This window comes from Atractosteus spatula, chromosome 2 (assembly GCF_055471065.1).
Source record: "Atractosteus spatula isolate fAtrSpa1 chromosome 2, fAtrSpa1.hap1, whole genome shotgun sequence".
NCBI classification, from domain to species: domain Eukaryota; kingdom Metazoa; phylum Chordata; class Actinopteri; order Semionotiformes; family Lepisosteidae; genus Atractosteus; species Atractosteus spatula.
The window spans coordinates 56,752,624-56,767,468 of record NC_142707.1 but is presented as its reverse complement, the minus strand read 5'-3'; the positions used below and the strand labels follow the sequence as shown (position 1 = coordinate 56,767,468).

At 36.7% G+C, this 14,845-nt stretch overlaps 1 protein-coding gene across 1 annotated transcript; it reads left to right on the top strand.

The window, feature by feature from the left end:
• Positions 1-1,531: 1,531 nt before the first annotated feature.
• Positions 1,532-14,323, top strand: dnajc27 (DnaJ heat shock protein family (Hsp40) member C27). Its single transcript, XM_088908825.1, has 8 exons — positions 1,532-1,714; positions 2,079-2,188; positions 4,481-4,563; positions 5,300-5,369; positions 6,969-7,133; positions 7,771-7,893; positions 8,711-8,871; positions 12,492-14,323. The coding sequence occupies exons 2-8, from the start codon at positions 2,102-2,104 to the stop codon at positions 12,622-12,624; spliced, it is 822 nt and encodes a 273-aa protein (XP_088764951.1). The 5' UTR covers positions 1,532-1,714; positions 2,079-2,101; the 3' UTR covers positions 12,625-14,323.
• Positions 14,324-14,845: the final 522 nt, after the last annotated feature.

Below are 14,845 nucleotides of genomic sequence, written 5' to 3'. Positions count from 1 at the left end.
AAGTCACACCATAGATTTTCTATTGTATTGAAGTCAGGGTTTGGACTGGGCCACTCAAGGGCATCAAATATCTTCTTGGAAACTCATTCCAGTGTGGCTTTGGGCTTGTGGTTCGGAATTCAGTGTCTTGCTACAGTTTAAATTGTTCACCAAATCTTAGTTTCAGGCGACACTGTGGGGCATTGGTTAGCATTGCTGCCTCGCAGTGCTGTGGCCCTGACTTCAGTTTCAGACCTGGGATTATGTATGTGTGGAGTTTGTATGTTCTCCCTGTGTTCATGTAGGTTTCCTCTGGATGCTCCTGTTTCTTCCTACAGTCCAAAAATTGCTGGTTGGTAAATTGCTTCTGTGAAAATTGGCCCTGGTGTGAGAGTGTCTGTGTGTTATCTCCTATACAGGGTGCATCATTGCCTTGTGCCAGTTGCTTTCCAGCGCCCCCACAAACTCTGTATTAGATAAAACTGTTAGAGAATGGATAGATGGATTTTTAGATTTTTGGGTGACTCAAATGATTTCATCTAGGTTCTGCCTGTACTTTGCTCAATCATCACTCGGTTCCAGATGTTCCTCATCACTCAGATCCTGCTGAGGCAATCTTGTCTCTCAGGGGGGTGCCGCACTTCAGTGCTGGATGAAGTGCATTCCCTCTTATGTGAACTTCTTTAGAATCCTTTGAAATGACAAGTGCTATACAGTATACATTCTAGGAATTATTTTATTCATATGGGTCTAAATTGTGTGCTCTACAGGAGACTGCCAAGTCTTCCAGTCTGCATGTTTTAAAAAGACATTTCAAAATACATTTTGTAAAGCTTGAATACCCTGATTTTGTATATACAGGAACTGTATGTGGAATTATACTTTGTTTATCTTAGTCATCATGTGTCACTGTACCTGTATGTTGTTTCTGTGTACTCTTGATGGTAAAGTGCTTAGAGATGTCTTGATATTGCCTTATCACTTTATAAAAGTAACTTTTAAATGTGGATATGAACAAAGTTGCTAATAGTTGAGAATTGAATAAAAATAATACTGTGACAAAGACGACCCTAATGAGTTAAAAATAATGTGACAATGGGTTTAATGAGATTTTGGGTTGCTGAGTTGGGACCTTGCAAGGCTGGATGAATAAACACAGTTTAAGAAAATCTGATGTAATGAAACAATTGAATCTATAAATGCATTTGTGAATTGCTCCTCCACTGAATTCACAAGATTTTAATAAGCGAACTCATATTACAATGAAAATATTCACGTCGTTGAATGTCTAAGAAGCTTTCCATTTATTTGACTCAACGAAACTGCAATTCTCATTTTTAAAATGACAGATGCGTTTACTGTTACCATAGAAACTCACGCCTTTTATAATAAATTAAAATAATTAAAAACTTACCAACAATCCTAATAGAAATCACTAAATAACCTTTGTCATATAATACAAATCTCTTGTTTTTAATAATTTTAAAATAGTTTTGGCGTACTGACCGACGTGTGTTTATGTTGAATCTGCTGACTGGAATCAGAAATTTGATGGTTCACATACAGGAAAAGGCAGAGAGAAAAAACAAATAGGATTTTGATAGGATAATATGGATAGAACGGACTTTTTCATTTGCGGATCACAAGAAGAGCAATTAAGACAGATTTGATAGTTACAGTATCACTTTATAAAAGTATTAATATTACGTAGATATACGAGCAGACATGTTTACAGGTAACAAAAATACGCGAATGATTTTCTAACTGCAAATTAGCTTTTCGGCTTTTAACGGTTTAGTATAATAGTACAGTATACGATACATTTAATGTAATTATTTAAAGTATATGAAGTCGAAATGAATGGTTTCATAAAGGTTATTGTCTTTATTAGCTACTGGTAAGACCGGTAGTTGCACCTTCATTTTTTAATCACGTTCCGTATTGATCTATTCTGAGGTTCAGTAAAAGCAGCTCAGTAAATTTCGATCAGATTGTTGCAATGTATTGGCTGCGGTTTGTGTAGAATTGTACCGAAATTTTATCCTGAATTCACAAAACCATAATCTGTTCAATTTAAATCGGTGGATGTTTTTTTTAAGCAACGAGGTAATAAACCGGAGCCATGGAGACGAATTTGCAGAAAAGACGTGAAAATAAAAAGTCTCTACGCGTAAAAGTGATCAGTCTAGGCAATGCGGAGGTGGGAAAGGTGAGTAGTCTGGAAATCCACAATAAATCACGAACTCTCAAACTATAGAGGCCTTCGATGATTTGTAAAGGGGGCGTTTAGGTAGAGTGGTTCCTAATTCTAGCTAACTAGTCCTGGGGGGGGCGATGTGTCTTCTGATGTTGGCTACAGCCATGATCACAGGGTAAAGGGTCGCAGTTTTCCATTTAGGGCATATTTTCAATTAAACTTCCACTCTTAAAATGTTTAATGGGATTTGAAATTGATATCAATCCTGTACCAATTGATGGGTTTCAGAACTGGCCTCATTTAAGTTTCTGCATTAAATGCAAGGAAAGGACCCTCTGCAGAAGGAGGGGGGGGGGGGTGCTTGAAAGTTTGACATAGTGTAAATGCAGCTAGTGTCTTTTCATCAGAAACTGATCACCTATTAAGAGCTGTTTAGACATAAAATAAGGACAAGCTGCTGGGAACAGTACTCTGGAAGTGGGGTATTTTGGAATCCAAGGACTGAGTTCAGAAACAAGTAATCCAGAAATCCAAACAATCAAGCAGATCAATTAAAGGCCTCAGCTGGCATTGGAAATCTTTATGTAGAAGGTGTGCATGACTGTATGTTTAGTTTGATTTAAATTCAACACCGTTATCTTTGAGCCAAAGTCATGCGATGCAGTTTATCTTTGCTATTCTGATTTTTTTTTACATTTTCGTAGTTCTTAACATTTGGGCAGGTCCTGTACATAGGAAGGCAATGTAGTAGGAATTGTTATTTTGTGTGTTGTACATAACATTTTATTTTATATAAATACCGCAGAGGTCATTTTGTAGTTTTGTTGGATAGGTATTACTGTATTGTATTGTATTGTGGTGGTGTTCTCTCTTCTGAAGGTGATGGGCACCCATTCTTTGCATACTTAAGCTTTGTCATTTTAGTCAGAGATCGTTAATGTGCAACAAGTCACAAATTCAAGACAGCACTTTGACTGGTTCATTCAAGGACATTCACTTTCTTCATGTTATGCCACTCCAAGGTAGCTTTGGTCTTGTGCTTTGGGTTATATATCCCAGTTTTAGGTCTTAAATAGATTGAACTTTTAAAAAAACTTTGTTTCAGTTTTGTTTAACCTCTAAACCACATTTTGCAGTGTCAATTAAATGCTTTGCTGGATTTGCCGGCACCCCACAGAACTGAGCAGAGTCAAGATACATGAAATAGGAAAACCCAGGGAGGGAGCAGATTTCCGATCCTGAGGAAATCCGATACAGGCCTTTGTTATGAAAGAAGTTACAGACAGTTCGAATGTTAGTTCAAGACCAGGAAAGGTAGTTAAAGGTGAGAACCCACTAAGGAGATGAAAGTATTCCAAATCAGTGAAAGTTTCTGAAACTTTTTTGATCTACAAATAAAGTGATTTTCCTCCAAACACCTAGCGAGTTAGCAATAATTGGAGACAGTCCTGCCTCAGCAAGCACAAAATAAAAGATTTTGGGATTTGGGTAGTTTAATGTAATTTAATTTTGTTCAGGGCCTCCGCCATATTTTCTTCATGAAAAAATTTTCTGGTCAAATTAGGGAATATCTAAATGCTTAAGTGAGTAAAACCTGAAATCTGCAATTGATAGAAATATGGGGTAGAAGAGGAGCTGGCCTGGTAGTGGGATTCAGAGACACGAAAACTAATTTTGTATGCAGTTTTATATCCAGGGAATCTACAATGGAGTATTTTATTGATTTTGTTAATTGTTAATACTTCTGGCAGGACAAAGTCTACAGAAAACAGTCATGTAATTTGGGCCGCAAAAATGCCGATTCCAGGTTTTAGTTAAGGAACAGTTGACTTATAGTTCTGGAAATATTTATGTCCTACTTATGGTAGGACTGTGGAGTGTTCCAGTACAAATAAATAATTAAATCTGAAATGAATACCAATTATATTGGGATGTTAATTGGCTTCTGTGAAAATTGGCCCTAATGTGAGTGTGTGCCTGTTGTCTGTGTCTTCTCTGCGTTAGACTGGCGTTCCATCCCGGGTGTATCCTCACACCTGTTGCTTGCCAAGTTAGACTTCAGGTCCCCCGCAACAACTGGGTACTGGATAAAGCGCTTAGAAAATAGATGGATGGATCAGTAACCAATTACTGATTCCTCTGTGAGTGTGTGAATGTCTGAAATTAGTGTGGATCCATGCAGCAGATTGTGTTTTTGAATATAAGCTGTTCAACTGAAATTGTTTCTGGAACAATAATAAAAATATAAACATCTAGGTTTAACCCAGTCACATCCAAACACCAACTGTATGTTCTGTTTTTCAGAGCTGCATTATTAAGCGCTACTGTGAGAAGAGGTTTGTCCCCAAGTATCTTGCTACAATTGGAATTGACTATGGTGTAACTAAGTAAGTTAACCGAAATTGATTTACTTCACTTTCAGAGGTAATGTTTGAGCTAAATGTTTAGTCCAGGGACAGGCAACTCTACGCCTTGAAGGCTGCCTCTCATTCCCTTTCTGATTTTAATTGTGCAGTTTAACAAATCATTTGTATGAGAAGTCAAATAAAATTTTGTAGCTTTTAAACAATTGCTAATTAAGAAATGCTTATAAAGTCTGTAGGGCTCTGGCCATCAAGAAATGTTGCTCTTCCTTGGTATGGTATATCTGAAATTTACAAGTTCTGAGTATACCAAATCTCAAACCCTTGACCTATACATGTGCAGCTTGGTGGCACAGTGGTTAACATTGCTGCCTCTCAGCACTGGGGGCCCTGGATCCAGTTCTGAACCTGGGTTGCTATCTGAATAGAGTTTGTACGTTCTCCCCATGTTGATGTTTTTTCTGATTGCTCCAGTTTCCTCTCACGGTCCAAAGACATACTGGTAGGTTAATTGGCTTCCAGCACCCTGAATTGAATGAAGTGGTCAGAAAAAAGATGGATTATGATCTCCATACAGTATTATGGATATTCATTCATCAGATGGATTAAACTGTATTTTAAATGCATACATATAGTTTATTCTTAAGACTGAACTTTTATAAGTCCAATTCCCTTTTAACACTGAATGGAATGGGATAGGTGCCATAAAGGTGTGGTTGTCCAATTTATGAGGAATGGTCTTTTTCTTGTAATTAATTAGGGTCCAAGTGCGAGAGAGAGAAATCAAAGTGAACATTTTTGATATGGCAGGACACCCTTTCTTTTATGAGGTGAGCTGTGTTCTGTTTTTCAATCAGTCGAAATATACAGTATAAACTGCTAAATACTAAATTATAATAAAATGCAGCAAAGCTTTTAAAGGGGAGTTTAAGAAACAGCTTTTTAGATGTAGGATCATATACTGCATTATTAATACTTAAATGTTCATAAAGTTGATTGGCAAAATAGGAAACACATTTCTGTGAACTGAAATTTTCCTATTTATTTCAAGCTTTGTATTTTTTCTTCATATGAGAGGAATTTAAACTTTACATACGTTTAAAATTATCACTTCAATTTTAAACCCTGTTGTAATGTCTAATATTATTTAATTAATAATAAACACTCTACAATATTTTAAGCTCCAACAAAATTTGTTACAACCAAAACTGTTTCTCAGTTTGTTTGTTTGAACACAGAGAGACAAAAGTGAGCATTTAACAAAGTTTTATCATGAAAAAGCAAAATGAATTTCAGAAGATTACACTGGTGTTCGGTACTCAATTGTCAGTTTTATCCATCTTTAGTTTCAGTGGTACATACAGATAAAGTTTATTTATTAATTGTTCCATGAACTGATTCAATAAATAAAATAGTATATTAATAAATTTAATGAAATATTGTGTAACTGAAAGAGAACTTTAGGGTAATACTATTCAGTCATAAATTATTCTCAATTCAGATTATTCAGTGTTTTGTCTGAATTTCTTTTGTTTTGTCTGACTTTCACTTACGATCGCAACTGCTTTGGCTGGTCAAAAAGCTTAACATCTCTACTTTGTTCCCTCAAATGTATTATTCATTGTTTCAGTTTATTCCAATGACAGTGCCAGACTTAATTAATTTGAGGTACTGTCAGTTCAGTTCTCTTCCATTCTCCGCTTAATGAATGACCTCAACATGATTTATAAAAACTGAAGTAGGTTGCAAGCAATGTCTTCTCCACAAGGACATTTTGGATAGTGGTACAATAATGTACCACTTTATAGTGGTATCCTATATAGGATAGTGGTACAATAATGACATGTTAAAGATTTCATACAGAGTGGAACCTGAGTCATGTTGCAGGCAGACATTATAGAACCTGTTAAAATTAGTTTACTATACATTTTTCATGATTAGTAATTAAAATCAATGCGTTTAAGTCAATCATTACTATTTCCATGTACTGAATAAATTTACAAATTTATTTAATGTAATCTGAGTAATATGATCCTGTCAGAATTTTATTTTAAAAACAATGAAATATGTCTAGCAGATTTCAGATGATCTGCAGCACCTACCAGTTTTGAGAGCAGCAAAACATTTTGAATAAATCACAGGTTTCACCTACAGTATGTTAAAATTAGTTGTAAAGATGAGTGATGTGTATGCTTCACTATTATTATCATGTAGAAAACAGACCATAGTCATTAGATAACGTATAGTTAAAAGTTGATGAAGGGTTTATTTTAAAAAGTAAAGAACAATGAAGACAACAGAGACTATATAGTGTGTAATAACCAGTACACAGTAAACAGCGAATGAAACTATTTTTTACATGTTTCTAACTTGTAATCTTTGCCCATGAAAATCTGTGATTTCTGCTTCCTGCTGTTCTTTGTCCTCAGGTGCGGAATGAGTTCTATAAGGACTCTCAGGGGGTGATCCTGGTTTATGATGTGGGCTCAAAAGAAAGTTTTGATTCCCTGGACAGTTGGTTGGGTGAGATGAAGCAGGAGCTAGGTTCACACGCCAATATGGAGAACATTGTTTTTGTTGTGTGTGCCAACAAGGTGTGTTGCGATTCATGTACAATAACAGTCTCTTTACTGTATTGCATTATCTTAACAAAATAGCTTCTCAGCATTAGCACTTAAATCCAAATTGTATTTCATAATTAATATTTTCTGAATATTAGAGTAATTTCTACTGGGTATGAGTTCCCTTGTAAAAACAAAGTGGACTTTTGGCCACAGTTTTTATATTTTTTGTATTTTTTACAATGAGTCCATTGATATCTCTTTGGGAGTCTTCTTCAATATATTTGAATAAACCTTTTATCCATCCACCCCAAGCAGTATAAGCTATTTTAGTTTAGAAAATTGCTGTAAAACTCTGCATTACAAGATTAGATAAAGCACAGTCTTCAAAAGAAAACTTGTTTTGATACTGTATGTTTTAAATATTTTTAAGACATATTGTTATTTACTTACTGTGAATTTTGTTTGAAGCTTTTTATGCTGTTTTTTTAAAATTGTTGCAGAATTTTAGGTCTGCTTATCAGTGCAGGTACTATAGATATAAGTATGTTGAATGAAACAAAAAATGGTAAGAGACACCAAGTTGTTTTAAGAGTTTCTTTAAAGAAAAAGCATTGTTTGTCTTTGTCTCTCATATCCTCATGTCACTTACAGTTTTGCTGTGTTTCAGGTTGACCTGACGAAGCGCCGTGTTGTGGACGAGAGTGAAGGACGATTGTGGGCAGAGAGTCGGGGCTTCCATTACTTTGAGACTTCAGCACAGAGTGGAGAGGGAATTAGTGAGATGTTCCAGGTATGGATTAATTCCACCTGTGTCAATAGCCTCCCCAGCCTTCTCTTTTAGTAATTTAACACCCTCACATGTACTGTAGTTCATTGATTGTGTTGTAACAGAAAGAATAAAGTTCTGGATCCCGAGATGAAGTTAAACAGATGAGTTTATTGCATGCAAGGAACAATAAAGCCGAAGTCTTGTTTCCCGCAAGAAACAACAAAACCGAAGTATTGTTCAAAGTCCCGGTACAAACTTTAGGCTTATATAGTATTTTCTTTTCCGCTTCTGACGTCACCCGGTCTTGTGGTAAAGAGGGGGGTCATGGTATTTGGCCAGTTAAGAGATCCTGGCCAAATGGTCAGTTTAAGATTACACCCCAGGGGTTCCTAGCTTGCATCTGGAATCCTTATCAGTTAACCCCCTTTCCTGTCATAAACTCCAGCTTGTTGTTTAGAAGTCTAATCTTCATGCACAAAGGACTTAAAATTAACCCCGTCTTCACATCTTACTTCAATTGTTTGGGCCATGCTGCCTCCCAGTACTGAGCTCTGTATTTCCTCACCTCCCCTAATCTATCACTTCACGGATCTACTCCACAATTTTTTGTCACCATCTTATGTTGACAGTTCATAGTTGGATCAGTCCTTGGCTCTGAGAATAAAAGAGACGGCATGTCTAAACAGATCCTTTTTCTTGCTTGTCCCTCACCTGAAATAACAATAATTCTAAAATTCTACAGCTTTAATGATTAAATTGCAGGTTAAAAGGCACTATAGTCTATATTTTAAAATGAGGAGCTGCGTATCTGTCTCGTCAATAGTGTCTTTTTCCCCAGGCTTTTTTTTCCTCAATCGTGGACATGTGTGAAAATGGGGGCCGGCGCCCAGTATCTGGGGTCAACGTGGGGTTCACCCGGGAGCAAGCTGACACCATTCGCAGAATTCGCAGCAGTAAGGACAGCTGGGACATGTTGGGTGTCAAGCCAGGGGCCACACGGTAAGAGAGAGCACCTACGTAGGTACAAAGTTATATCATATGAATTGAATATGAACTGTTTGTAAAACAAAACATTGTGACATTTCTTAAATCTCTACCGCTTTACTGGACACTCCACTCAAAGCACTTCACTTCACAGGTAATGGGGATCCCCTCCACCACCTCCAATGTGTAGCACCCACCTGGATGATTATAATAATAAGTTATAATAAGTTGTATTTAGTTGTAAATGCGGCTCTTCTTTACCAGTTTATTTTCGAACTAACATTGTAACCGATATTGAGGTGGTGCAATTTCTTAATCATGCTTAAACAAAAACTAGTATTTTAAAATTAAAATTAAAGTAGTTAGCATGAACAGGACTACTAGAGATAATGACATTGTGCTTCATCCCAAACAAATCCTTTCATGTTAATAATTACACAGGCATCGCACAATTGGATAGACAGTCATTTGGCCTCACTGTTTGGAAGTGCTCCAAGCCAAACAGAAAGCAGGGCTGAGGTTGCCACAGCTGTGCAATGAAGCTCTTCTTCTTGTACAGCCATGTGATCTCTTTTGGCTATACTATATGCTTATTCTTTTTTATCAATATAAATGCAGTCTGGTTAGGTAACCAAAACAAGGTTCCAATAGTATCCTGTGCCATAAAGATTTTCCCGGGACACGCACTTAATCGTGTTTGTGAGTTAAGTGATTTGAGGACAAGAATCCCATTACCTTATGGGCCTCTGGGTAATCACTGGTGTCAATTTACAACAGTTTTTTTGCTGCAGTAATACATGATCTGTTATCACAACATCTGTGAGACTAAGGAACAGCTTCACTGAAGTCAGTGTCACTGAAGAAAATCTACTTTACATGTCTTCCCCTCAGAGCATACTGTATCGTGCTTATGTATTCAGAATAAAGAAGGTTCATTCTGCTTACTGACATGAGTCTGTAGGCATGTTCACCTTGGAGGGGGTTTGACGAAACTCCTTTAACTGATTTTTTGAACAAAATTGAAATTGATTTAAAAATACTTAGAAAATCTTATTTATTGAAAAGACAAAATTAGCCTTTCATGAAAAGCAAGTGTAGATCTTATATACTGTACAGTAGTATGAACTAGCTAGGACCAAAAGGAAATCAATTTTGAAATAAAATCAATTTCTGAAATTAAAGGTGACAATTTTCATAATAGTATTAAAAAATAATATTTTTAACTGCAGTGAGTCCAGGCATTTATCCTCAGATAGTCTACTGAAAGACTCATTACAGTCCCATTACTGGCTCTGGAACCCAGTTGTGGGGCTAAACCCTCTTCTTAAGCAGGTCCATGTAAAAAGTTCAGGGTCACGGGGGGGATACATACAAAAACACAGGAACTAATTACAGTAAATCAGCCTTTACAGGAGACTCTAGTTTCAGTCTGTCTGCAAGATCCTGCAGGAGGGCAGGTGCTGGTCATAGGCAAAATTATGCTCTGCAAATCCCTGGCTGCAAGCCCAGACTTAGCTCCCTTTACATAAGTATTCCACTGAGAGCCCCAGCCCATCCACCCATCAAAATGCTGATATGCCACAAATACTGTACATACAATGCAGGGCACTGTCACATGCTGCACATTGCAGAAATACTCTGTGGTCAATGTCTTTGAGCAGCAAATTATTGCAGGTGCATGTGATGATAATGATTGTGTTTAAGTATTAATTTCTGTGAAATTACTTGATACAGTGCCTTGCGAAAGTATTCGTCCCCCTTGAACTTTTCAACCTTTTGCCACATTTCAGGCTTCAAACATAAAGATATAATTTTTTTATTTTATGTGAAGAATCACCAACAAGTGGGACACAATTGTGAAGTGGAACGAAATCTATTGGATTTTTGAAACTTTTTTTACTAATAAAAAAATGAAAAGTGGGGCGTGCAAAATTATTCGGCCCCTTTACTTTCAGTGCAGCAAACTCACTCCAGAAGTTCAGCGAGGATCTCTGAATGATCCAATGTTGTCCTAAATGACTGATGGTGATAAATAGAATCCACCTGTGTGTAATCAAGTCTCTGTATAAATGCACCTGCTCTGTGATAGTCTCAAGGTTCTGTTGAAAGCGCAGAGAGCATCATGAAGACCAAGGAACACACCAGGCAGGTCCGTAATACTGTTGTGGAGAAGTTTAAAGCCGGATTTGGATACAAAAAGATTTCCCAAGCTTCAAACATCCCAAGGAGCACTGTGCAAGCGATCATCTTGAAATGGAAGGAGTATCAGACCACTGCAAATCTACCAAGACCTGGCCGTCCCTCTAAACTTTCAGCTCAGACAAGGAGAAGACTGATCAGAGATGCAGCCAAGAGGCCCATGATCACTCTGGATGAACTGCAGAGAACTACAGCTGAGGTGGGAGAGTCTGTCCATAGGACAACAATCAGTCTTACACTGCACAAATCTGGCCTTTATGGAAGAGTGGCAAGAAGAAAGCCATTTCTCAAAGATATCCATAAAAAGTCTCGTCTAAAGTTTGCCACAAGCCACCTGGGAGACACCCCAAACATGTGGAAGAAGGTGCTCTGGTCAGATGAAACCAAAATCGAACTTTTTGGCCACAATGCAAAACGATATGTTTGGCGTAAAAGCAACACAGCTCATCACCCTCAACACACCATCCCCACTGTCAAACATGGTGGTGGCAGCATCATGGTTTGGGCCTGCTTTTCTTCAGCAGGGACAGGGAAGATGGTTAAAATTGAGGGGAAGATGGATGCAGCCAAATACAGGACCATTCTGGATGAAAACCTGTTGGAGTCTGCAAAAGACCTGAAACTGGGACGGAGATTTATCTTCCAACAAGACAATGATCCCAAACATACAGCAAAATCTACAAAGGAATGGTTCACAAATAAACGTATCCAGGTGTTTGAATGGCCAAGTCAAAGTCCAGACCTGAATCCAATCGAGAATCTGTGGAAAGAGCTGAAAACTGCTGTTCACAAACGCTCTCCATCCAACCTCACTGAGCTCGAGCTGTTTTGCAAGGAAGAATGGGCAAGAATTTCAGTCTCTCGATGTGCAAAACTGATAGAGACATACCCCAAGCGACTTGCAGCTGTAATCGCAGCAAAAGGTGGCTCTACAAAGTATTAACGCAAGGGGGCCGAATAATTTTGCACGCCCCACTTTTCATTTTTTTATTAGTTAAAAAAGTTTCAAAAATCCAATAGATTTCGTTCCACTTCACAATTGTGTCCCACTTGTTGGTGATTCTTCACATAAAATAAAAAATGTATATCTTTATGTTTGAAGCCTGAAATGTGGCAAAAGGTTGAAAAGTTCAAGGGGGCCGAATACTTTCGCAAGGCACTGTATGTTGTTCCTTTTCATTTTTTGTGTTCTATCCTGATTTACAAATAAGGGCAGTACAAAACGAGAAGCAGTGAAGTCCTATTAGTAGCTAAGCACAATATAGTGAAAGGCCAGTGATATTTCATTTTATTTAGTACTGAACCACATTACGTTTCAAGCTTGTGCATCATGAGCGTGGTTTATGTCCAGGACCAAAATGTGAATTGTTGGTGTCTGTACTTTATGGGGTTATATTTTCTTAACGCTGAAAGCTTGGGTCCTGTTTGTTTTTTAGGGAGGAGGTCAATAAAGCATACAGGAAGCTCGCTGTGCTGCTGCATCCTGACAAATGTGTGGCGCCAGGGAGTGAGGATGCATTCAAGGCTGTGGTTAATGCCCGTACCTCACTGCTGAAGAATATCAAGTAGGGGCTTTCTGATCTCTGCCTAATTCCTGTTTCTTACAATAGCCTTCAATTACAGTCTCTGTCTTGAGGTCCAAACTTATTCGACACCTTTAAGGTGAGAACAGGATTTAAACTGATGGAACAAGATGGAAACAGCAATTCCTGCATACAGCTCCACCATGAATTATAGATCTTCTTTGTTAATGTGCCATAAGAAATCTCTGTTTCGGTATTTTTGGAAAGCAGGAATTCGATTTCTGATAATTTCTAAAATGCTTTTCATACATTTAGTTATTTCAATATAACGTAATGACTGGTTCATAAAGGGAAAATCTCTCTCTTGTTACTCTGTTCTCTTATGTTGTGTATTTTTCTCATTTGACAATTCAAATGTTTTAATGCCTCTTTATTTTTAATGTTGTGTAGCCACCTTTGTAGGAAGAAACGTTGTAGGAAGAAATACAGATATAATAAAAAGAATATTTAAAATGTTTTTATACAACATAGGATATATAAAAAGAAAGATTGCCATAGAGAAAGCAGTAAAGGAAGGAGGGAACAAAATGTTTTGAGATAATGCTTTGATTGGAGAAACATTAAGACTGAAAATATACATTTTATAACTTGTGCACTTGAGTTTATAGCAGATGACTGTTTCTGTGGTTGCAAATTCTTAACTGAAATCTTGTACTGTAAAAGGCAAGCCTGTATGTTTAGTCAAGCGAGAGATGTCAACAATCTGTACAGTTTAGCTTAATGAAACAATTTCAGGTTAACATTCTTACAAAGTTTACTTCTTTAAATGAAACATCTTAGTGAGACAAGTAACACATCTCCTATTTACCTGCCGTGCACTGTACTTGTTATGATATTGTTTTTCAGACAGCTGTGTACATTACTAGTTATTTAAGCGTAGATTCAAGCAGTTTGTAGACGCATGAAAACAGATTCGAATCCAGCCCTCCATTTTTTTTTGTGAGCATGACCCTACTTTTATTGTCCCTGCTTTATTCTTTTGATTTAAATTGTTATTGAATGAAAATGTTCTCTTCCACTTCAAAACCTGGTATTTCTTCATCCATTGTTGTTATTGTTACCGTATGTGGAGAGAAAATCTCCATCTTCAATACATGGTATTCCTTAATTTATTCCTAAATGATTATTTGTTCTTAAAGTATATATTAATACTATATATAATTATAGATTATATAGTTAAATGATAAATGATTAATTGTTGATTTATTTATTTTTTCTTAAAATACTGACTTAAAGAATGCTGATTGGATTTCAGTAAATCCCGACAGTGATTATCCCTGCATACTGTAGTGTCATACTGTAAGTTTAAAGAAACAGAGATACATTTCTGTAGTCAGATCAAAGGGGTTGACCAGTATTCTTTTAGATAAAGTGTTATCGAATGGCAGTACAGGTACAGTAGTTCTCAATTTACACAGTAAATGTGTTCCTGAAAAATGATGCATGAACCAAAATACATAAATTTAAAACTAAAAGCTTCTTTTATTCTTGGTGAGTTTTAAATGATCATTTACTTAAAAGTCTGGTAACATTGAAAATCATTATCCTTATTTAGCTTTGTAGAAGAGTATTAATTGTATACTGGTTAATATTTTTATTTATGTCATGTTAAGATGGTTTTGTTTTTTAAATGACTTTAATGAGTCTTTTTACTTGTTCTTTGCATTAAATTGTTTTGTTCACACATAGTAGCTTACATTGTATTAATTTTATTGTAGATTTAATACAATAGAATCATAAGGTACAGACCAAGACACTAAAGATATACTGTATCATAGAATTATGTAGTAAGTTTAAGATGAAGAGTGATGAACAGTGTAGGAAGAACACTTGGACGAAGACTGCCCAGTTGCCTGTGTGTCACCAGTATGATTCATTCCTATGCACAACTGATGCGCACAAATATTATATCAAACACTCTGTCAAGTCCCTGTTACTGACCATGCCAGTAAACAGTAAAACACGAGCTGTGTTTTAGTATTAATATGCTAACTAACTTGTCCTGAATAAACAAGAAGTACAAATTATGCTTTAAACCAAAAATACACAAATTAAGGGTGAATAAATCGAGAACTAGCTATTCGTACTATTTACTGTAAATGTCTCACATACTGTACATATGACCTGATTCTTTCACATCGCCATGTGATTTTATTGAACTCTACAGATAGTTTAACCTTGCTCTCCAAAAAATTGATTCACAGAAG